The sequence below is a fragment of the Cololabis saira genome, chromosome 15 (genome assembly GCF_033807715.1).
Source record: "Cololabis saira isolate AMF1-May2022 chromosome 15, fColSai1.1, whole genome shotgun sequence".
NCBI lineage: Eukaryota > Metazoa > Chordata > Actinopteri > Beloniformes > Belonidae > Cololabis > Cololabis saira.
Genome location: NC_084601.1, coordinates 4,578,676 through 4,603,729, shown reverse-complemented (window position 1 = coordinate 4,603,729; position 25,054 = coordinate 4,578,676). Strand labels below are relative to the sequence as shown.

General features: G+C 36.4%; 2 protein-coding genes across 2 annotated transcripts; both read right to left on the bottom strand.

Annotated features, from left to right (window-relative positions):
* Positions 1 to 336: 336 nt before the first annotated feature.
* LOC133461006 (tetranectin-like) lies at positions 337 to 5,448 on the bottom strand. Its single transcript, XM_061741754.1, has 3 exons — positions 5,277 to 5,448; positions 5,032 to 5,130; positions 337 to 995 (listed from the first exon to the last, which is right to left on the bottom strand). Exons 1-3 carry the CDS (start codon positions 5,371 to 5,373, stop codon positions 589 to 591), a joined length of 603 nt encoding a protein of 200 aa, XP_061597738.1. The 5' UTR covers positions 5,374 to 5,448; the 3' UTR covers positions 337 to 588.
* A 5,242-nt stretch (positions 5,449 to 10,690) lies between these two features.
* On the bottom strand, positions 10,691 to 24,650 carry exosc7 (exosome component 7). Its single transcript, XM_061741753.1, has 8 exons — positions 24,547 to 24,650; positions 23,646 to 23,747; positions 22,039 to 22,133; positions 18,694 to 18,859; positions 15,781 to 15,851; positions 14,691 to 14,814; positions 13,838 to 13,993; positions 10,691 to 10,857 (listed from the first exon to the last, which is right to left on the bottom strand). The coding sequence occupies exons 1-8, from the start codon at positions 24,601 to 24,603 to the stop codon at positions 10,753 to 10,755; spliced, it is 876 nt and encodes a 291-aa protein (XP_061597737.1). The 5' UTR covers positions 24,604 to 24,650; the 3' UTR covers positions 10,691 to 10,752.
* Between the last annotated feature and the right edge of the window lie 404 nt (positions 24,651 to 25,054).

Sequence of the window (25,054 nt, the reverse complement as noted above, 5' to 3'; positions counted from 1 at the left end):
TTAAGTAAATTTTCACTTGAAATAAGTAGAAAAATCTGCCAGTGGGACAAGATTTATTTTCTCATTACAAGCAAAAAAATCTTCCACTGGCAGATTTTTCTACTTATTTCAAGTGAAAATCTACTTGAAACAGGTGAAATTGTTGTTTTTTCCAGTGATGAGTCTTGTTTTAAGTGTAATGAGATTTCTTTACTAAAATGAGACATTTTAACTAGAAATAAGACAAATATTCTTGTTAAGATTTAGAGTTTTTGCAGTGATCCATTTTACTTATCCTGTGAAGGACAGAGTCATATTGATAAGTTCAGAAAAGTGTTTTTTATTGTTGTGTTTTGATGTATTTGATGTAAGTCCAGTGGATATTTAAAGCTTACAGAAGGCTGCATTTAACTGCTGCTATGTCATTCCTGCAGTATTTCTGCAGGTGTTTTGGTCACTGCTATTATTTGTAATATATTATATTATTTGTAATCAGCACAAATTATCTGTCCCCATATGATAAAATCCACCATCCCCCCTGATTTCTTTTTTTTACAACTCGAGTACTGGTTATAACAAAGTACAGAGTTTACAATGAGATAAAAGTGATTAAACAATGTTGAACTGGCAGACTGAGGGCTTCTCATCACGGCAGTTCTCATCAGACCACCTCCCCTGGGACGCCATGGACAGGGCCACGCAGTTCTGGGACTTGCCGCCGTCCGGCTGCGGGGAGCGGGAGTTGGACGTGTCCCAGTTTTTGTATGTGATCTTGGAGCTGGTCTGGTCCACCCAGGTGCCCTCGGTCATCATGTCGTTGATGCCCAGCCAGACCTGCTCCCCCGGGCCGATGCTCTGGCTGATGTACTCCCGGAGCCGGGTGCTCTCCTCCGGGGACGAGGGCGAGCCCAGGACGCCGCCCAGGGCGTTGCAGTCCTCGCTGGCTGTGTGGTAGCGTTTCCTCACGGGCTCGGCCAGGAAGCACTTGCCCGGGGTCTTCATACCTTTCAGACAGACTTAAGAGAACACGGAGGGAACAAATGATTCAACAAATCAAGCCACTCTTGTGTGCTGTTTTTCTGAGTAACAGCTCTTTGATTTAACCCTTTACTGTCTTTGGGTCAAAATGACCTAATTCTCCTGTTCGTTCGTTCGTTCGTTCTTTCTGGCTCATTTCCTTCCTTCCTTCCTTCCTTCCTTCTTTCCTTGTTTTCTCCCTTCCTTCCTTCTTTTTTCCCTTCCTTCATTCTTTCCTCCTGCTCTCTCCTTCCTTCTTCCCTTGCTTCCTTCCTTCCTTCCTTCCTTCCTTCCTTCCTTCCTTCCTTCCTTCTTTCCTTGTTTTCTCCCTTCCTTCCTTCCTTCCTTCCTTCTTTCCTTGTTTTCTCCCTTCCTTCCTTCTTTCCTTGTTTTTTTCCTTCCTTCCTTCCTTCCTTCCTTCCTTCTTTTTTCCCTTCCTTCATTCTTTCCTCCTGCTCTCTCCTTCCTTCTTCCCTCCCTTCCTTCCTTCCCTCCTTCCTTCCTTCCTTCTTTTTTCCCTTCCTTCCTTTTTTCCTTGTTTTCTCCCTTCCTTCTTTCCTTCCTTCCTTCCTTCCTTCTTCCCTTCCTCTTTTCTCCCTTCCTTCTTTCTTTCCTTGTTTTCTGCCTTCCTTCCTTCTTTCCTTGTTTTCTCCCTTCCTTCCTTCTTTCCTTGTTTTCTCCCTTCCTTCCTTCCTTCCTTCCTTCTTTTTTCCCTTCCTTCGTTCTTTCCTCCTGCTCTCTCCTTCCTTCTTCCCTTCCTTCTTTCCTTGTTTTCTTCCTTCCTTCCTCCCTTCCTTCTTTTCTCCCTTCCTTCCTTCTTTCCTTCTTTTCATTCTTCCTTCCTCCCTTCTTCTCTTCCTCCTTCCTTGACCCGAAGACAGCACAAGGGTTAACAAGCATGAATGCAAGCTGTTCAGCTACAGAAGAGTATCAGGGCCAGGCAGGAGAAACATAAAAATAATATTTTAGAGGAAGATTTTTTTTTCATTATGCACTTCGAGAAAAAAGTCGAAATGTGGAGATTAATGTCAAAATTTCGTGAATAAAGTTGAAATGTTGAGTAAAAAAAGCGAAATTTTGATTTTATTCTTGAAATTGTATTTCAACATTAATCTCCACATTTCGACTTTTTTCTCAACATTTTGACTTTTTTCTCGAAGTGCATAATGAAAAAAAAATCTTCCTCCTCTAAAATATTATTTTTATTTTTCTCCTGCCTGGCCCTGATACTCTTCTGTAGTTCAGCTAATTTAGACATGGGAAGGATCTTTGAGCTGAATATTTTTTCAATTTACTGGAACAACTGGACATCATTTAGTGTTCTGCAGAACAGGCCGGCCCATATGTGGTCCAGCTGACACTTTTAAAGATCAAAGACTGCATGTGCCCCATCTGTCTTTATATTTAGAAGTACACCAGACTACTGACTCCAGTTTGCTTATATCATGTTCCCTGAATTGCAATCAACTGCAGGGGTTTTGTAGAGGCTGCCATAGTGGCATAGTTTTGTGTTGTTTGGTTTTAAATGCCAATAGTCCTTCCTGTCATAGCATCCTCCATGTAAATTGAGAAGAACCCTACAGGACTGTCTCAGAAAATTAGAACATTGTGATTTTCTGTAATGCAATTACAAAAACAAAAATGTCATACATTCTGGATTCATTACAAATCAACTGAAATATTGCAAGCCTTTTATTATTTTAATATTGCTGATCATGGCTTACAGTTTAAGAAAACTCAAATATCCTATTCGAGAAAATTTGAATATTCTGGGAATCTTAATTTTAAACTGTAAACCATAATCAGCAATATTAAAATAATAAAAGGCTTGCAATATTTCAGTTGATTTGTAATGAATCCAGAATGGATGACATTTTTGTTTTTTTAATTGCATTACAGAAAATAAAGAACTTCATCACAATATTCTAATTTTCTGAAACAGTCCTGTATAATACAGGATGTATCATATTTGATACATAAATTGAAAATAAGATACATAAAGTAAATAAAAATTCATAATGATAGAAAAAAACGATTATTTAGAAATTGTTAAATACAAAATATGCAAGTGCTTTTGATTTCAATATTAATTAATAACAATAAAAAAATATGTGTTGTTTAATATGTTAGGCATCAAAGGGTTAAGTTATCCTGAGAGAACTGTTGCTTTGCATATATTTTTCAGGGAAAACTAAATCTGAAAGATAATAATAATAATGTGATGGAGGTTATGTGCTGCTTCACATTCAAATCAACTTCACATGAAATGACTAAAAACGTACAAACTCCTGACTCTGATGTCCCCTGTGTTGCTGGGAAGCATTAACTGTATGAATTTTAGGATTTACACCCATTCATAGTGACGTTTAAGGTCAGTCAAGAAAATATAGGAGTTTATTATTTGAAAGCCATAAACTTAAACTGGATTTTGGAAAAATAAGTTAGTAACATCATAATGTGATGTCTCGATTCCATGTCAGGTCTGAGTGGTGGTTCTGATCCAAAACAGAAGTAACTTCCTGAAGCCTCTTTAGGGTCACCAGAGGTGATCATTGTGTTACATATATTAATTTGCCATTAATGTTACATCGGATGTAATGACACAACTCCTTCTCATGTTGTGTCTGGGTAACGTGAAGAATCCGTGCTCTCCTGCACAAAGAATCAATGTGTTGAAGTCTGTGGGAATAACTATAAAACGGTAATAAACCCAATCTATTTACTGCAGAAGAAAGCCATCAGAACTGTTAGCACGTCTGATTATTATTCGCCTACAAACCCACTGTTTATTGACCTCAAATCCTTAAAATTAATTGATATAGTTGAATTAAACACTGCACTCCTAATGTATAAGGCACAAGCATCTCCTTCCACCCTATATCCAGAGTCTGTTCCAGGCTAGAGAGCCAAAAAAAAGATGCATATAATAGAACCAAAACTAGGATAAATACTAAAGAAGGATGCATAATAGAACCAAAACTAGGATAAATACTAAAAAAAGATGCATATAATAGAACCAAAACTAGGATAAATACTAAAGAAAGATGCATAATAGAACCAAAACTAGGATAAATACTAAAAAAAGATGCATATAATAGAACCAAAACTAGGATAAATACTAAAGAAAGATGCATAATAGAACCAAAACTAGGATAAATACTAAAGAAAGATGCATAATAGAACCAAAACTAAGATAAATACTAAAGAAAGATGCATAATAGAACCAAAACTAGCATAAATACTAAAGAAAGATGCATATCGGTTACAGGAGTTAAAATATGGAACAGCCTAAATAATGAATTAAAAAACTGTAGTTCAATAAATAAATTTAAAACTATGTATAAATCCAATATAATCGAAAGATACAGAACATTAGTGTGATACAAAACTATATATATATATACATACATTGTTTTTGTAATAATAATATTTATATACCAAAAAATGTAATGATTGGTCTTTGGTTTCCTTTAGTTTTCACTCTTCTAGAGATTGTTTTTGATTATTTACTTTCTCTGTTAGTTGTTTTTCTGAGATCTGTCTTCTGTTTGTTTTTTACTAGATTTTTCTGTCATATTTACGTTTGACTTCCTTCTTGTTTTGCATGTGGTTTACTTTGCTGTTTTTTTTGTTGTTGTAGATTGTTTGTCCTTGTTGTATTCAACTGTGAAGTAAACTAAGTTAAAAAGGGAAGGCACAATAAGCTTAGGCTTCAGCTACACCTTTTGGTCGGTTTATTCCTTACTTCTTTTTTTATTATTTCTTTCCTACAAAAGGAAATTAAATGCAATGTATTTATCAATGGAAACTGATCGACCAAATAAACGACTTCATCTTCATCAATCAGCTGACGTCCTGGATGGAGGATCAGCTGACTCTACCCACTAATCCATAGCCACCCTGGCTCTCCAAGATAACACCCTGGATATTACATTCCTGGCTAAAACCAGTCTGAGTCCATCTATTAGATGGTTGTGGATTTTTAAATCTCAATCATGTGTGTAGTCCATTGCTTCCTTCTTGTCGAATGTTTACCTGTCTGCAGAGCCTGTTGCTCCTTCAGCAGGTTGAGCTCCTGGATGATGTTGTCTATCTGTTTCTGCAGATCAGCAACTGCCGTGTCCTTTGACGTATCTGATTCCAGATGCAAGCAAATTCAAAGGTGAGAGATTTAGGGAAATGAAAAGGAAAGAATGCTGCTTCTTTTTTTTTAAAGCAGCTTAAAAAAATTGTTATCAAAACTGTCCAGCTTTCATTCTGTAGCGGTTTCTTCCATCTACCTTTTTTCACTGGTTTCTTCCTGGTTGTGGATTGCTGGAATGAGCAGTGCAGGAGCAGCAGCACTCCCAGCAGCACACCGGCTCCTCTCAACGCCATGGCCAGACCTGTGGAGTCAGTGCTGCTCCAACGTGGACGCTCGCAATTTATCCTTCTCCCTCACACCCTCCCTCTCATCCCTCTGGACGAGGAAAAGTACTGAAATCCACAACTGCTGTTTGTAGGAGTAGCCGTCCCACCTCAGGAGCCTTTGAGGATGGCGTGTGAGCCTCAGATCTGACTCGATCCAGACTCTTCACGTGGAGGCCAAGTCTCACCAGAGCCAGGTCTGCAGGGCAGGTGCAGACTCTGCACAGATTACATAATCTCTCTGCAGCTTTCATCAAGCATGCATGGACGAGGAAGGAAACACAGACTCATCAGTTGTATAAACTGTTTACAAAATGTGAATGCCTTCATGTGCAATAACTGTTTTTACCGTGCAATACTTTTTCCCAGACTATCTGTGCAATATTCCACCATATGTGTAACTATATGTTATGATCAGTACTGGAGTTGAGGGGGGATGACGGGGGATGGCATCCCCCCTGAAATAAAAACGGTCCAAATCATCCCCCCTGTAAAACTGACATCCCCCCTTTCCATCCCTTATGTCATTTCATCAATGAATGTGGTTTTACTGCTATTTCAACATTTAGAGTCATCACCAGAAAAATAACAACAGAAAAATAACTTATTTAACAATTTTCACCTGTTTCAAGTAAATTTTCACTTGAAATAAGTAGAAAAATCTGCCAGTGGAACAAGATTTATCTTCTCATTACAAGCAATAAAATCTTGTTCCACTGGCAGATTTTTCTACTTATTTCAAGTGAAAATCTACTTGAAACAGGTGAAAATTGTTGTTTTTTCCAGTAATGAGTCTTGTTTTAAGTGTAATGATTTTTTTTTTTTACTAAAATGAGACATTTTAACTAGAAATAAGACAAATATTCTTGTTAAGATTGTGAGTTTTTGCAGTGATCCATTTTACTTATCCTGTGAAGGACAGAGTCATATTGATAAGTTCAGAAAAGTGTTTTTTATTGTTGTGTTTTGATGTATTTGATGTAAGCCCAGTGGATATTTAAAGCTTACAGAAGGCTGCATTTAACTGCTGCTATGTCATTCCTGCAGTATTTCTGCAGGTGTTTTGGTCACTGCTATTATTTGTAATATATTATATTATTTGTAATCAGCACAAATTATCTGTCCCCATATGATAAAATCCACCATCCTCCCTGAAGTTTTTTTACAACTCGAGTACTGGTTATGATCTGTAAATAGGATTTCACTATTCAAATGCATCTTAACCTTTTTTATATTTTTATATTATTTATATTTCTTATACTCCTATATTTCTTATTGTTTGCACTGTCTTGCACTGGAGAGTTGATGCTGCTTTCAATATCACTGTACCCAGGTATATTGACAATAGCGTATTCTATTCTGTTCTATTTAGTTTTTGGCTTGAAAGACTGTTTAAATCTAAGAAAAATAAGAGTTTTGTTTCTAAAAAGCGAAATCGGAATTAATTTTCTGGAGGTATTTTCTGGACTATAAGCCGCACCTGCATACAAGCTGCATCCGCTCTATTTAAAAAAAAAAAAAAAAAAAAAAAAGATATGCAAGCCGCAGATATTTATGTTGTTAGATTAGATATTTACTACATGTACAGAAGGATTTAGAACTGTAAATGATGTACATGTTTGTACCTAAATAGATCCTTTCCTAACAGTGTCTTTTAACACGGCAGCAACTTTGCTGATTAAAACGGGACAGAACCAAGAGAAAATAACCGCTATTTATTTATCTATTTATCTGTTTGAAATCTGCTTCTACCTACTTCTATCTGCTAAAGAAGAAGTAGTGTATTCTTCTTTGCATTTATTTTGTCTTAGTTTTGATTCTAATTCCGGTTAGAGCGCCCCGAGCGGTGGAAGAAAAATCAACAGAATAGCTGCACCTTTGTATAAGCTGCATGGTTGAAAACCTATGAAAAAAGTAGCGGCTTATAGTCCAGAAAATACGGTAATTAATGAATTGGAAGCATTTTAACAAAGTACTCCTGCCAGGCTTCAAATGTCAAACTCCTCTCTTCTGTTTTATGGATGCATTTATTTTTAGTGGCCATGTACTGGAAATGGTTTTGTTTGCAGCTTCTGTACACACCCTGCAGCAGTCTGGGGACAGAGTGGAAACATCCAGAGTCACATCTGCTCCTTCTGGAAAAGCTGCAGTGCAGGATCCCGGCTGACACGTGGCACACAGGCGGAGCAGGGAGGCGGCTCAGCACCGGGGAAGGGCTTAAGTTTACATTTTAGAGTGCTGCATTTCTTTTTTCTGTCACTGAAATATAAATAAAGCAAAGCATGGCGAGGACAGGAAGAAAACACCAGACTACTGTAGCAGTTTTCAGCCAGATATTTTTAAGCATAAATCCATAGCGGGTTGATTTTCTTGGATTTATAATAAAAATATATCGATGTAGCTTTGATTATAAAAAATATACAGGACTGTCTCAGAAAATTAGAATGTTGTGATAAAGTTCTTTATTTTCTGTAATGCAATTAAAAGAACAAAAATGTCTTTTATTATTTTAATATTGCTGATTATGGTTTACAGTTTAAGATTAAGATTCCCAGAATATTCAAATATTTTAAGATAGGATATTTGAGTTTTCTTAAGCTGTAAGCCATGATCAGCAATATTAAAATAATAAAGGCTTGCAATATTTCAGTTGATTTGTAATGAATCCAGAATGGATGACATTTTTATTTTGGTAATTGCATTACAGAAAATCACAATATTCTAATTTTCTGAGACAGTCCTGTAGGGTTCATCTCAATTTACATGGAGGGTGCTATGACAGGAAGGACTACTGACATTTAAAACAAAACAACACAAAACTATGCCACTATGGCAGCCTCTACAAAACCCCTGCAGTTGATTGCAATTCAGGTAACATGATATAAGCAAACTGGAGTCAGTAGTCTGGTGTTCTTCTAAATATAAAGACAGATGGGACACATGCAGTCTTTGATGGACTGTCTCAGAAAATTAGAATATTGTGATTTTCTGTAATGCAATTACAAAAACAAAAATGTCATACATTCTGGATTCATTACAAATCAACTGAAATATTCCAAGCCTTTTATTATTTTAATATTGCTGATCATGGCTTACAGTTTAAGAAAACTCAAATATCCTATCTCAAAAAATTTGAATATTCTGGGAATCTTAATCTTAAACTGTAAGCCATAATCAGCAATATTAAAATAATAAAAGGCTTGCAATATTTCAGTTGATTTGTAATGAATCCACCGAATTTATGACATTTTTGCATTACAGAAAATAAAGGAATTTATCACAATATTCTAATTTTCTGAGACAGTCCTGTATGCAAGATGATGATTGTCATAATAATGAAGATGGTGTGTTTGTGACTACATTTTATCATATTTGTCAGCTTTCCTTCTCACAACATGTAAATGACATTCTGGCACTGAAGATAAAAAAACAAAAAAACGTCCCTATTTTTCCTGTAAACCGATGGAAGGAGTGTAACAGCACAAGACTGGAGCTGGTCCAATGCCCACACACTCTTCTTCCTCAGACACACCATTTAAAACATGCAAAATTTAATTTTAAAATTGCATTGATTCACCTTGAAAAGATGTCTTAAAGTCAGTATGTATCGATCTAAAACCTGAATTTACTCTCACCTAGAAGTGTTAAATGGTATAATAAACCACTGTACCACCACAGAACCCTCTGGACGTGTCTTTAACCCTCGTGCTGTCTTCAGGTCAAGGGAGGGTGAAGGGAGAAGAGAAGGAATGAAGGAAAGAAAGAAGTAAGGAAGAAACGAGAAAAGAAGAAAGGAAGTAGGAAAGGGAGTAAGGAAGGGAGAAAAGATGGAAGGAAGGGAGAAAGAAAGGGAAGAAGGGAGAAAAGGAAAGAAGGAAGGGAGGAAAGAATGGAGGGAAGAAGGAAGGAATGGATAAAATAAGGAAAGAAAGAAGGAAAAACAAAGAAGGTAATGAAGGAACGAATCACGGAAGGGTGGTAGGAAGAAAAAGGAGTAAAGGAGGGTAAGAAAGGAGGAAAAGAGGAAAGGGAGAAGGAAGGAGAGAGCAGGAGGAAAGGATAGAAGAATTGGGTCATTTTGACCCAAAGACAGAACACGGGTTAATAGAGATAAAGATGGTCTTTTTGGTCTTTGGTCTACAGCGACCAACAGTGAAGAATACAGATTGATCTGGCACCAGGTTTCTACTGTCCATCCATCAGTTATCAGAGATGTCACCATCTCCTCCGGGTAACATTCATTTAAGGCTTTTTTTCTGTAGCGCTTCACAAACACTATTTAATAAGGTCAGACGTTTTATTTTTGTGTGGTTATCCTGTTTAAGATAGACAGCAGCTTATATCAGTAGAATGCACGCACAATATACGCAAAACAAATCAGAATTACAAATACCGGTATGTTATTCAGGAGTGAAATTCTATAAAATACATATATAAGAACTATAAAACACCCTAATTACAAAAAAGGAAAAAAATCAGTTATTTGCATGCATCCATAACTGCCTCGAAAAAGACAGTAGCAGATAATTTTGCATAGTTTTGTAAAAATAAGGAAGTCTGATTGGTGGTCTGTAATCTCTTTCTAGTTTTATCAACTATTGATGAATGAGATGCCCCTTGGAAACTCGTTCAGGGAGATATTTCAAGCGATCCCTCTGATGGGTATATTCCAATTACTTAGGTGAGGGTATATATGCATGCGTGGGTGGGTGTGTATGTGTGTATATGCACATATACATATACAATACAGACCAAAAGTTTGGACACATTTGGTCTGTACTGTATGTATGTGTTAACTGTGAAATAATACATAACATCATGTGTATACGGATGTATATTATTTATATATATATACATGTATGTGTGTGTGTGTGTAAATATAAGTTTTTTTCTGCTCTGTCTTTCTTACCCATAATATGTATGTATTATGTGTGTTGACTGCATGACTCGATATTGGTATACTTAAATATGTAAGAGCAGTCAAAGATATCATGTATATTTCATTTATATATACACAGGACTGTCTCAGAAAATTAGAATATTGTGATAAAGATTGTGATTTTTGAGATAGGATATTTGAGTTTTCTTAAACTGTAAACCATGATCAGCAATATTAAAATAATAAAAGGCTTGCAATATTTCAGTTGATTTGTAATGAATCCAGAATGTATGACATTTTTGTTTTTGTATTTGCATTACAGAAAATCACAATATTCTAATTTTTCCTGTATGTCAACATAACAAAAAAAAATATTTACACTTTTAAAAAACTAAGACAAGCAATGTGTAAAAATGACATATTTTAATAGAAAAGTATGTGTACATGTAAATACATAGAACAGGTCAGTTTTAACCCAGAAAGCCGACTTTCTGTCTCTTCTTCCCCAGACTCTCTTCTTGCTGCAGCAGCTTCATGAGCGGAGCGTGCAGGGCCTTCCCCACTCGTTTACCCGTCTGCACAGAAAAAAGAATCATGTGGTTATTCTGCTGCTGCTGCTTTGCTTTATAGATGGACAGAATGGAGCCTGTGTCAGTTCGATTAACCGTTGTGTGTCAACTCTACAGTTAGAGCTCCTATCGAGCAGAAACTGTCACATACTGTAACTAATGACGTCCGACCCGGTGTGTCATGAAGCGTTTCATTGGTTCAATACATTATCAGAAAGAGTGCTTGTGTAAATTCCCTGTATTTGCCTGTGCACATTCTTAAAAAGTGATTTTTCCCCCTCCAGTCACTGATGTTTCTTGTTTAACATCCCCAGGTATCTAAAGAAACCAAACCTAGGAAGATCTGAAGACGCTTTGAAGTCGTGATCAACCAGGAAAGCAGTACATGCCAACCTTTTCAAACTATCGCCAAAGTATCTTAGTATACCTGCATCCTCTGTTTCTAAGGCTTGGAAAAGAGTTATTTTTATTTATTATTTATTCATATGCACAATGATAAAACAGTAATTATATTAACAATAAAAGGACAAATAATTGTGCAGGAGAGGAAAAGAAGCCCAAAGGGCTTATAAAAAATCCTCCCTCTTAATACAAAAATCACAAAAACAAATCAATCAATAGAAAAAGAAAAGAAAGGAAAAAAGAAAAGGTAAAAGAAACAAATAAAAACACAATAAACACACAAACAAAAAATATCCATAAAATGGCAATTTCATTTCAATTAGAATAGCCTATTAATTTTGCCTAGATAAGAGATTCCCCACCAAGCTGGTCCTAAACATTTTTAAGGATGATAAACTTAAGAGACCTATCTAAAGAGTTCCAGAGTTGAGGGCCATGAAATTTGATAAAGGATTTGTGACTGGAGGTAAAAGACAAAGAGGTAAATGAAAGTTCTTCCCACCTCTAACTGAATAACAGCTTGTCCTAACTGCATGCGAGCGTCCGACTATCGCGTGGCACTGCGTGGCATCGGACGCGCTCTGTCCTGAAACACTGAAAGCGTTATGGGCCCCCACGTTATTTTGATTGACAGCTGAAAGTCGCTTTTTATAGGCTGATTTATGGTTCCGCGTTACACCAACGCAGACCCCTACGGCGTAGGGTACGCCGTAGATTTTACGTGGAACCATAAATCAGCCTTTATTCACCCGCCCGTGTGCTCCTGAAAGAAACTCCTAAAATAACTCCTAAAAGAGTAAAGAGATAAGTAAAAGATGGGTGAGTACTTGTAATCTTCCTACGTTTGTACTTTCTAAACAGATGATATCTGATAACAGAAAAAAAATTATGAAAAGTGCCTGGAATGTCTTGTTTGAGGCATGTTTGAAACATATTAATAGAAAAAATTGATAATTTAAATTTGCTAAATAAGGGTGCAGAAGGTGCTTGATGAGTAGAATATGAAATCATTCTCAAAAATCTTTTCTGAATTAAAAATAATTGATTAAGGTACGAAGAATAAGAAGCGCCCCAAACAATGTTGCAATATGTCAAGTATGGATAAATTAGACTATAATATAATATCATGAGACAGGACTGATTAACTAAGAAAGAAACTCTTCTAATAATGCCATAGGACTTCAGAATTGTTTTGCATACATACTCAATATGTTTTCCCCAGGACAATCTTTCATCCACTAGTACACCAAGACATTTTACACATGAAACTTGTTAGATTTCAATATTATTAGTACGATATCTAATACGGTATATAGTACGGTATCAATCAGTCCATCTTTATTTGTAAAGCACTTTTAAAACAACCACTGTTGCCCAAAGTGCTTTACAGTTAAAATCAAACATGGACTACAAAAATAATCATAAGACGCATAGAGACTTTGAATGCTAAAAACATTCCAGTAAAAAAATCCAATGAAAAAGAAATAAATGTATCAAATCCACTCAATAAATAAATAAATTTAAAAAAAGCTATCATGATCCAAATGCCATTCTGAATAGGTGTTTGGATTTGAGTTGAGGTGGTCAGTGAGGGACAGCGTGTTCCAGACAAATGTTCTGCTGGGTTGACGGAAATTCAAAGCAATAGAGAAAGAGCTGTTTGTAGCCCAGCACTGTTAAAAAAATATCCTGTTTCCCCAATAAAAAACTGAACATTAAATGTTCCACTGCCACTTTTAATGATCCTCATGTTCACAAGCACAACTACTGATACGTTTCAGATCGTGCTTCACTAGTACAGCACACAACTGATACAACTGATACGCAGGTATGAATGAATTACAGCTTGAAACCTATAATCATACAAAATATGATGCCTAAAAGACATACTGGTATGGCTCTACAGGTTGTATTTGTGGTTTTTCCCCAATTTTGGGTGAAGGATTGAATCTAATCATGAAAACATGCCTTAAAATTGTTAGTTAATTTTATCGTTTTACAAAAAGAGTCAGAAACCTCACTGCTAAACATCTGTTTATGAAAAAGTAGCTTTAAAATCAGTTTTACTGCACTCATTTGCGATAGAAATGATGTTTTGTGCTAGTGCTTAAAGGGGACCTATTATGAAAAACGCGTTTTCTCTTGCATGGCACAGAGGCTGAATTTCTAATTTATGTAGAAAAAACAAGCTTTTGATTGTTTTTAAAGACATTCAAAGCCTGTTTAAAATAGATAAATATAAATTAAATGCCAGAATAGGTCCCCTTTAAGTGGAATTATGAACAGCTGCTGTTCTCCCAGGCTGCCACTAGATGTCACTGTTTATCCTCATATTGAACCCCAAAAGCTCAATCGATTTCTGTTCAAAAAGCTTCACAAATCTCCCTTCACCTATCATGATTTTGTTTTTATACACATTTGTTGTTTTTTTTTATGTGAAGGTCAACTGTTGCCACTTTTAAATTGGGACGATAAAATAAAATAAATGGGAGAAAAATAAAATAAAAATCACACTATGTTAATTCCTCGGCTGGCGTGACAGTCCAGGTGGCCCGGTGGCTCAAAAGGCCGAGCGCTCTCTCACCTCTGTCATCTCAAAGATGCTCTCTGGATCCAGACTGCCTCCGCCCATCTTCCTCACGCAGGTGACCGTGCCCTTGTTGGTGACGGCGATGATCAGGCTGGCCACGGAGCACGCCTTCTCCTGCAGAGTGGCGTCTACCACGTGTCTGTGGCCCACCTGCCCAGCGAGAACCAGCCGTTACTGCACTGTCTGTGTGGGAACGGCATTTACCTCGCAGCATCAGCAGCATCAGTATGGAGCCAAATCAAGGCCAAAAGTTTTGCTAATTTGAAAATAAAATTTGAACCTGAAAATTCTTTTTTACAGTTTAAATTTTTTTTTCGGTATCAGATCTTTTTTTGAGTTTCAGAACTTTTTATTTCAGTTTCAAATCTTTTTCTCAGTTTCAGATCTTTTTTTTTTTTCAGTTTCACATCTTTTTTTTCAGTTTCACATCTTTTTTTTTCAGTTTCAAATCTTTTTTTTTCAGTTTCAAATCTTTTTCTTTCAGTTTCAAATCTTTTTCTTTCAGTTTCAAATTTTTGGCCCCGATGTGGCGTAGGGGGCGTGGCATCAACTGAGAGGGGCGTGAAAAAAAGATTTGAAACTGAAATAAAAAGTTCTGAAACTGAAAAAAGATCTGATACCGAAAAAAAAAATTTAAACTGTAAAAAAGAATTTTCAAGTTCAAATTTTATTTTCAAATTAGCAAAACTTTTGGCCTTGATTTGGCTCCATACATCAGCATCAGCAGCAGCGTCAGCAGCATCAGCAGCGTCAGCAGCAGCAGCAGCAGCAGCAGCATCAGCAGCAGCAGCAGCAGCAGCATCAGCAGCAGCAGCAGCAGCAGCAGCAGCATCAGCAGCTCGCTCACCTTGAACAAGGTCACGATGCAGGGAACGTTTTCTACATCAAGTCTCATGCAGTCGTAAGGGTCGTCAGACAGTTCGATCTCCTTTCCTCCTTCGTCGTCCACCGATATATGAACTTTGGGAATTCTGTATGCGAGGCAATCACAAGACTGTTTACTTTAACAAATAACTTTGTTGAGCATATACCGTATTTTCTGGACTATAAGCTGCTACTTTTTTCATAGGTTTTCAACCATGCAGCTTATACAAAAGTGCAGCTATTCTGTGGATTTTTCTTCCACCGCTCGGGGCGCTCTAACCGGAATTAGAATCAAAACTAAGACAAAATAAATGCAAAGAAGAATACGCTACTTCTTCTATAGCAGATAGAAGTAGGTAGAAGCAGATTTCAAACAGATAAATAGATAAATAAAAACCGGTTATTTTCTCTTGGTTCTGTCCCGTTTTAATCAGCAAAGTTGCTGCCGTGTTAAAAGACACTGTTAGGAAAGGATCTATTTAGGTACAAACATGTACATCATTTACAGTTCTAAATCCTTCTGTACATGTAGTAAATATCTAATCTAACAACATAAATATCTGCGGCTAAATATCTTTTTTTTTAAATGGAAATCGATGGGGGAAGGAAATATATTTTTTGTGTTAATGTGGTTTCTGTAGGAGGACAAACATGACACAAACATTCTGAACGTTTTCCAATGCTGTAAAAATGTGTAGAGTGAATATTACATTTCAACATTTCTGTTAACAAAGATTTCAACATTAATCTCGACGTTTCGACTTCTTTCACGAAATTTCGACTTTTTTCTCGACATTTCGTTTTTTTTTCTCGAGATTGTACTTCAACATTAATCTCGACATTTCAACTTTTTTCTCGACATTTTGACTTTTTTCTCGACTTTTCGAAAGTCTTCCCCCAGTTCTAACTAATATAGATACATGCAGCATGTGTTGTCTTCATTCTAAGGCTTATACAAGACTTTTCATTTTTTGCAGCTCCAGACATATTTGTTTTTTGTGTTTTTGGTCCAATATGGCTCTAAAACATTTTGGGTTGCCGACCCCTGGTCTAGTGAATATCAGGATACTCACTTTGTGTTGAAGAGAGCTGCTTTGATGGCTATGGAGATGGCATCGTATAGATTTCCATCACACTGCAGGACCTGTGTAAGGAGACACAATGTGAGAGTTCATTTATTTTGGCTGGATTTTACTACTTAAATGCAGAAATGCTCTCTAGAAGGAACATTGAACAGTTCTGCAGCGTTTACATGGAAGATCATTTCAAGACGAGCTTGAGATTAATAAATAAGTTTTCTTTATGAAGCAGCCAAACATCATTCACTTCTATTTCTGGAGGGAAAACAGGGAGAGGGAAACGTAAATACAGACCGTCACCGGCACAAAGGTCTGGAACCAACTAGTAATAATCAATCAAAAGCAAACTTGCACGTTATGCCAGAATTTTGAGCAATATCTGTTCTGGTCTAAGGACAACTTTAATGAAATATTTTGATCCGCTTCAAATGTTGTCTACTGTAGATTCATATAGAAGTAGTTTTCTAGAGTAATAGTTTAATTTTGCCCTAACGACAGTCCAAAACTACGACGGAGTATTAAAACTAAGACAAATTTTTTTTGGGAAATTACGAGAATAAAGTCGTAATATTGCGAGAATAAAGTCGTAATATTGCGAGAATAAAGTCATAGCCTAATGTTGCGAGAATAAAGTCATAGCCTAATATTGCGAGAATAAAGTCGTAATATTGCGAGAATAAAGTCGTAAAATTATAAGATTAAAGTCATATTGTTGCGAGAATAAAGTCGTACTATTACGACTTTATTCTCGTAATTTTACGACTTTATTCTCATAATTTCCAAAAATTTTTGTCTTAGTTTGGCCCTAATACTCCGTCGTACTAAACCCCTAAACATTAAACCACAGAAGATTAAAAACAGACGCTTTACATGAGCATCTGAAATCAGAATTTTGAGTTGTGTTTTTTCTTACTGATTCACTTAAAATTATTCAAAATAAATATTTATCAAAATAACTGCATTTTTTAAGGTAATAAATGGCTATATAGCAACTGTCAAAAACCATGTTTAAAAAGTGCTGCTGTCAGGCGAGTGTAAGCCCTGTAAATGTAAAAAAAACAAAAAAAAAAACAGCATCTATATCGCACTGGTTTTCGTCTTAGATTCTCTGTGGACCAACAAGCATAGGATGAATTAAATGTTTGATTAAACAAACAAACAAAAATCCTACACCGCTACCTGAATACAGGAGTGTCTCAGAAAATTAGAATATTGTGATGAAGTTCTTTATTTTCTGTAATGCAATTAAAAAAACTAAAATGTCATACATTCTGGATTCATTACAAATCAACTGAAATATTGCAAGCCTTTTATTATTTTATTATTGCTGATCATGGTTTACAGTTTAAGATTAAAGGGAACCCTGCGTATTAAGACATGTAGGTCTTAAAAGATAAATGTTGGTATCATTATAACAATGATTATAGGGTATGCACAGTGCGTACAGGATTCCAGCTGGCTGCGCCGCTGCATTATATACAGTTTAATGCACTGGTAATATGCGCACGACTTGATCTTTTTTTTTTTTTTTTTTTTACTTTTTTGTAGGTGCGCCGTCACCTTAATGTTTTTAGCTGCATTTTCATCTGGGTTTCTGTTGCGCCGCCACCTGTTTAGACGTGTTTTCATTCGTTTCTGGGTGCGCCATCACCTTTAATGTTTAGTTGTGTTTTCATCTGTGTTTCTGATGCGCTGACACCATGTTTGCATCTGTGTTTCTGGTGCGCATAATAATGTCACCATGTGTAGTGCGCCGTGCGCACTTTATCCAATTTGTCACTGCAAAGTTTTGTTTGAGGAAAAAAGATCTTTGAAATACTTATTGAACACTGAATAGCCAACCAACCTATCCTCTCCCTAATGGATAGTGTAATATTCAGGCCGAGTGAGACTCTGAAATAGAGCAGTGGACGGACTGTTTCTGTGCCTATTACGAAATTGAATCCTGGCGGCGCCACCTGTCCTAATGATTTATAAAGCATAGGACAGCGGTGGATGCTAATAATCTCCAAAATTATTGATATTGGAATACGTTTTATCACATAATAGCTTAAAGTGAACAGCTGCTGACAAAAACACGAGCTCTTGACAGCAAACGCTCTCCTCCTCTGTTTGCATTGAGACGCAGTTGCTGGGATTTTGTCCCACTCTCGCCTCATCCCGTCTTTTTTGGTCTTCATTTGGCTCGTTTTGAGATATGTTTTCAGTGTTGTCTTCCTCATTGACCTTGTGCTCGGGTTCAAATTGAAATGGCTGAACAGATGACATGTTTATCCTCTGGATTATCTGGTTGAACAGTCACAACAGTGTACGGGGGCCAGCAGGTGCAACCGTGTGACGTCACTACCCAGAATGCATTGCGGTGTAAACAACAATGGCGACCTACGAGTTAAATTATATTTTCAAATTTTATAAAAACGAAGACATCAAAAAGGTTTTTTATATCACATTGTTATAATTGATACCAACATTTATCTTTTAAGACCTACATGTCTTAATACGCAGGGTTCCCTTTAAGACTCCCAGAATATTCACATTTTTTGAGATAGGATATTTGAGTTTTCTTAAGCTGTAAGTCATGATCAACAATATTAGAATAATAAAAGGCTTGCAATATTTCAGTTGATTTGTAATTAATCCAGAATGTATGACATTTTTGTTTTTGTAATTGCATTACAGAAAATCACAATATTCTAATTTTATGAGACAGTCCTGTACATTTTTGTGATGGTGTGTGGTTTCTGCTGAGCTACAAGGAAATACGGGATTAAGTGCCGACAGCCTTTTTTTGGTTTGTGTTCACAATATTAGAAAAAAATAATAATTCTGGAGGTTGTTTGAAGAACCGCAAACAAGCCAGATTATTTCCCTGGTGAATAAAAAGCGACGTCAGAGGTTCCCACTCACCAGCACGTCCACGTAGAGCACCCAGCAGTGTTCCCCCTCACTGATGCAGAGACTCCTCAAGTCCACGCTGTGCTTGTTGTTGAACACTTTGTAGAGATTGTTGCTCAGCTCCGTCCCCAGCTCCTCGCCTCCTCTGCCCTCAAACTGGGGGGTGGCGTTAGCCGAACTGGGGACACAAGGAAAAATATAAAACGGATAATAATTTTAAGTTTTTTATTGCGTCTTGTAATTTACAAAACGAAAAGGTGAAGTTCGTGATAATTGTTATTTGTGAGACTAAAAAGGGAACAGGTGACAACGCCACCACCTAGTGGCAATACAGAAGCATTACACAAAACATGACGTCACCCACTAAAATTAATGGTGCAAGTCATATTTTTCTTTAAGTAAAAAAAAAACAAAAAAAATGTAACATTTATTTTAAGAGGGTGACAATAAAGTGCTACTGTTTAGAATGCAACATTATCTTTCAGCATTTTTAAAACAATTCCTGGTATATAAAACATTTAGTGTGTTTATTATACAGGACTGTCTCAGAAAATTAGAATATTGTGATAAAGTCCTTTATTTTCTGTAATGCAAAAACGTCATACATTCTGGATTAATTACAAATCAACTGAAATATTGCAAGCCTTTTATTATTTTAATATTGCTGATCATGGTTTACAGTTTAAGATTAAAGGGAAAACTCAAATATCCTATCTCAAAAAATTAGAATATTCTGGGAATGTTAATCTTAAACTGTAAGCCATAATCAGCAATAATAAATTAATAAAAGGCTTGCAATATTTCAGTTGATTTGTAATGAATCCAGAATGTATGACATCTTTGTTTTTTTTAATTGCATTACAGAAAATAAATAACTTTATCACAATATTCTGATTCTCTGAGAAAGTCCTGTAACTCCAAATTTAGATACCGCACTCAATTTTATTGTAGGCCCTCTAAAACTAAATAAACATAGGTGGATGATTTAAAAAAAAAAAAAAAAAAGAAATCAGCTCATGGGCACAGAACTCTTAAAAACAAGATAAAAATAGACATATAAAACAGGAAGTAAAAAACAAATAAAACAGAAAATAAGAAAAGAGCCGTGTCCTCTGGAGGGGTGTGTGTCTGCAGCGTGAGTGTAGTCCTGTAAAGATGAGACTGTTTCCATCTATTCATTTATTCATCTAACGCCACTGATGTTAATTCAGGTCATGAAGGTCCAGACCAGGGGCCTCGTGTTCAAACGATGCCTGAATTTCATCTTAAATCCTTGCGCAGAAATCTTGCTAATGCATTGTTGTGGTGGTATGGGTTTATGCAAGTACCGGTACATGTGTATGGGTTAATGACGAATAAGGATTTTCAACAGGTCAATTTTAAAATAATTAAAAAAAAAGAATATTTATTGCAGTAGTTCAAACATTAAGAATGTTGTGTACACACAAATTCATATAAAAATTTTAAATTAAGTGATTTTAGAGTTTTTTGTCAAGATGAATTGGCACTAGCCTTAAAAAAACATGTGGTGCAACCATGATTCATATTAAAATAAATTAATTTCCTTAACATCTTGACATCTTTTTTTTTTTTTTTTACAAGTTTTCAGTATTATACAAAAATGGTTGTTTTTTTTAATGGTCGTGCCACATGATATTTCATAAAATGGACATCAGTCAAACTTTGTTTGTATATTATGATGGACATATAAATACAAATGTGTTGCAATCAACATTTCGAAAACCCTGCCAGATCGGGCAGAAGATGGATTTTAAAAAATTTAGAGTGATTTTAAAAAAAGTTTTCAAAACCAGAGTCGTGGTCAGACGGTCGCACCACATGACATATTGACAATTAAAACAACAACAAAATCCCAAATAACTAGTATTTTTTGTAAAATTCAAGTGAGTCCATATGTGGGACAGGTAAGTCATATATCTGTTTTGGTTTTTTTTACCATTTAAACCTTTTTTGAATTGAAAAAAAAAGTCTGTTTTTCAGAAAATATAGGCGTCACGTCATTGACCCGTATATCAAAAACGTGCATGGTAGTGTGCACAAAGTTGATTTTTGAACATCCCAAAGTGTGCATGGAAAATGCTGTAAAGACTTTTTTATTTTTATGCCCCACCCTTTTTGTACATGAGGCCCCGGTGGAGTCGTCTCTCCAGCAGGTCCCGGGTCGCCCTGTGGCTCCTCCAGATTGGAACTTTCCCACCTAAACTGGCTCCTCTTGAGAAGGAGGAGCAGCGACTATACTCTGTCGTGCCACACGTAGGGGGCGCTGTTCAGTTATCAAGAGTTATTAATAATTTTATACAACAATTATTAATAATTAATAGAGTAGACTATTTATCAAATTGAATTATCAAAATCAAGTAATCCTCGGGGCACCACCTGGATTTTAACTAGGAAAAAGTATAACTTTAACAGCGAAATCAGTCTCAAAAATAGATTATTCTACAGAGTAGTAAATTTTACTATTATCACTACAGAATAACCCTTGAAGGCAATTACCACTTGGCTCTAGCTCTGTCAAACAGCCATTGTGCCAAAACATGTGTAAAACAACACAAACAACTTATCTCATTAAAATCAATCAGGATTTATTCAATGGTGTCGCTTTTCAGCCTGATGTAAATAAATTCTGATTGATTTTAATGAGAGAAGTTGTTTGTGTGGTTTTACTTATGTTTGTCACAATGGCTGTTTGACAGAGCTAGAGCCGAAGTGGTAATTGCCTTCAATGGTTATTCTGTAGTGATAATAGTAAAATTTACTACTCTGCAGAATAATCCCTATTTTTGAGACTGATTTGCTGCTACAGTTATCATTTTCCTGGTTAAGGCCCAGGTGGTGCCCCTGCAAGAATTAAGTCATTTTGGTTATTCAATTTGACAAATAATCTACTTTATTAATTATTAATAATTGTTGAAGGACAATTATTAATAACCCTTGATAACTGAACAGCGCAACCGCTGTGGCACAACAACTCCAAGCTTTTCCTGATGATAGAACTTCTCAACCTCTCACTATTTCTATATCTTTTTTTTCAGTGGTTGCCTTTAATGGACAGTAAGGAGACAGGAAAGCAGAAAGAGAGAAGGGGATGACGAGCAGCAGAGGACACGGGTCAGGAGGGACATGTACCTGACTTGTCTCTAAAAGAGAGTCCAGCCAGCCTGCAGGGGAAACTTATTTCACATGCAATCTCATTCTTTCTGTTACTACACAGTTCAGGATGGTATGGTACCATATGGTGGTATGGTAAGGAACTCAGATCAAGTAAAAATGTAGTACATTTAATATATGATTAATAACTAACTCCTTAAATGAGAAATGGATCAGCACACCTACCAATCAACAAAGAACTCCAAATAACCTTCTTTTGGCACAAGTGGTCTCGGTTTTCCAATCTCAGCCTTAATCCCAACAAGAACTGCTGTGTGGCCCTGAAAGGAAAACAAAAACAAGTTAGTCCTACTTTTCTAAAAAAAAAAAAAAAAAAAAAAGAGACTATTTATATATATATATATATATATATATATATATATATATATATATATATATATATATATATATATATATAATATATATATATATACACACACGTGGACAAAATTGTTGGTACCCCTCAGTTAAAGAAGGAAAAAAAAAAATCACAATTCTCACTGAAATCAACATAGAGAACATAGAGTTGATGTGCCTTACCAAAAAGCTCCAGTTTGGTCTCATCTGTCCAAAGGACATTCTCCCAGAAGCTTTGTGGGTCGTCAACATGCATCTTTGCAAATTCCAGTCTCGCTTTTTGGTAAGGCACATCAACTCTATGTTCATAGACTCAAAAACCAAGCATACGAAGAAAAGAACACTGTCCCTACGGTGAAACATGGAGGAGGCTCAGTAATGTTTTGGGGCTGCTTTGCTGCATCTGGCACAGGGTGTCCTGAATGTGTGCAAGGTAAAATGAAATCTGAAGACTATCAAGGCATTCTGGAGAGAAATGTGCTGCCTAGTGTCAGAAAGCTTGGTCTCAGTCGCAGGTCATGGATCTTCCAACAGGACAACGATCCAAAACACACAGGCAAAAACACCCAAGAATGGCTGAGAGAAAAGCGTTGGACTATTCTAAAGTTCCTTCCATGAGCCCAGATCTGAATCCCATTGAACATCTGTGGAGCTGAAACATGCCATTTGGAGAAGACACCCATCAAACCTGAGACAACTGGAGCAGTTTGCTCATGAGGAGTGGGCCAAAATACCTGTTGACAGCTGCAGAACACTCATTGACAAATACAGAAATCGTTTAATTGCATTGATTGCCTCAAAAGGTTGTGCAACAAAATATTAAGTTATGGGTACCATCATTTTTGTCCAGCCCTATTTCATTAGTTTGTTTTTTTTTAATAATTATGTTAATCAACAATTCAAAAGTAATGGCTAATTTTGATTATTTAATTTTCAATAAATTTGTATTTATTGATACTTTTGTAAGTTTCAAGTGATTTCAGTGAGAATTGTGGGTTTTTCCTTCTTTAACTGAGGGGTACCAACAATTTTTTCCACGTATGTATATATACATACACATACACACGCACGCACGCACGCACGCACGCACGCACACAAAATCAGGCTTTAGATTATTTCTTCACCTATTTTGGTCACATTTGCTTCCGCTCAACTACGACACAGTAGGTTTACACTCAAGAGTTTGACACAAAATGTGACTTATAATAAACAGGGATATTACAGCTAGTTATAAAAAAATCACATGCTGTCACAAACATTGTACAACACACAAACATATATATATATAAATAAAAGAGGCCAGCTGAAAGTAGATAAGTGTAGCTCCATGCAGGAGTGTGTGTGCAGGTTGAGACAGGGTTTCTCCTGGTTCCACAGATATGAATGAAAGTTATATTATTATTATTATATTATATTAGGCTGAGACTCTTGTTTACCAGCGTGACTTTGGCAGAAGCGTCTGTGTTGGAAACCACGTCCGTCTCCACCTCCGTGTGTCTGTAGTCCTCACAGCCTCGTCCATCCACCCGCAGATCATCCTGGACACACAACCATGTCAACTCCAGTACTCGAGTTGTAAAAAAAAAAATCAGGGGGGATGGTGGATTTTATCATATGGGGACAGATAATTTGTGCTGATTACAAATAATATAATGCATTACAAATAATAGCAGTGACCAAAACACCTGCAGAAATACTGCAGGAATGACATAGCAGCAGTTAAATGCAGCCTTCTGTAAGCTTTAAATATCCACTGGACTTACATCAAATACATCAAAACACAACAATAAAAAACACTTTTCTGAACTTATCAATATGACTCTGTCCTTCACAGGATAAGTAAAATGGATCACTGCAAAAACTCTAAATCTTAACAAGAATATTTGTCTTATTTCGAGTTAAAATGTCTCATTTTAGTAAAGAAATCTTATTACACTTAAAACAAGACTCATCACTGGAAAAAACAACAATTTTCACCTGTTTCAAGCCAGTGGAACAAGATTTTTTTGTTTGTAATGAGAAGATAAATCTTGTCCCACTGGCAGATTTTCCTACTTATTTCAAGTGAAAATTTACTTGAAACAGGTGAAAATTGTCCATTCATTGATGAAATGACATAAGGGATGGAAAGGAGGGATGGCAGTTTTACAGGGGGGATGATTTCATCCCCCCTCAACTCCAGTACTGGTTATATGTCTATGATGTCAACACACTGATAGCAGCAGGTCAGCTAAGTGTCCTGCTCTGTAGCTCGTGGCAAAAGCAATCAACGGATAATTTATAGTAATTCAATGTAGTCAGTCAAGTGTCTGTTAGAGAAAAAAATCTAATCCTTACCCTGATCCCGTGTAAGATGTAAACTTTTTCAGCCTCGCTGACTTGAACTGTCGCCATGCTGCTGCTTAGCTTCGCTTCTTCTTCGTCTCCTCAATAGTTGGTGGGGACAACTCGCGTGAGAGCGCACTACTGCCCCCAGCTGGAGAGAAGAGGGATCGGATGGTATATTTATCCATCCATCATTTATTTACATTCATTCATCCATCCATTTTGAAAAAAAAAAATTATTGAGAAGTTATATACATACGACGGAGTATTAGGGCCAAACTAAGACAAAAAAAAATGGAAATTACGAAAACAAAGTCGTAGTCGTGAGCTGGGATAGGCTCCAGCAGACCCCCGTGACCCCGCAAGGGATAAAGCGGGTATAGATAATGGATGGATGGAAAGTCGTAGAATTACCAGAATAAAGTCATAATGTTGTGAGAATAAAGTCGTAATATTACGAGAATAAAGTCGTAATATTACGAGAATAAAGTCGTAATATTACGAGAATAAAGTCGTAATA

What these genes read in the sequence shown, in the direction of transcription:
- exosc7 (XM_061741753.1), bottom strand. Translation starts at nt 24,603, where the DNA reads ATGGCGACAGTTCAAGTCAGCGAGGCTGAAAAAGTTTACATCTTACAC. An exon ending in ACATCTTACACGGGATCAGG is followed by an intron (nt 23,748 to 24,546) that starts GTAAGGATTAGA and finishes TTGTGTGTCCAG; the next exon opens with GATGATCTGCGGGTGGATGG. An exon ending in TTGGAGTTCTTTGTTGATTG is followed by an intron (nt 18,860 to 22,038) that starts GTAGGTGTGCTG and finishes TTGTGTCCCCAG; the next exon opens with TTCGGCTAACGCCACCCCCC.
- LOC133461006 (XM_061741754.1), bottom strand. Translation starts at nt 5,373, where the DNA reads ATGGCGTTGAGAGGAGCCGGTGTGCTGCTGGGAGTGCTGCTGCTCCTG. An exon ending in GAAGAAACCAGTGAAAAAAG is followed by an intron (nt 5,131 to 5,276) that starts GTAGATGGAAGA and finishes ATCTGGAATCAG; the next exon opens with ATACGTCAAAGGACACGGCA. An exon ending in GCAACAGGCTCTGCAGACAG is followed by an intron (nt 996 to 5,031) that starts GTAAACATTCGA and finishes TGTTCTCTTAAG; the next exon opens with TCTGTCTGAAAGGTATGAAG.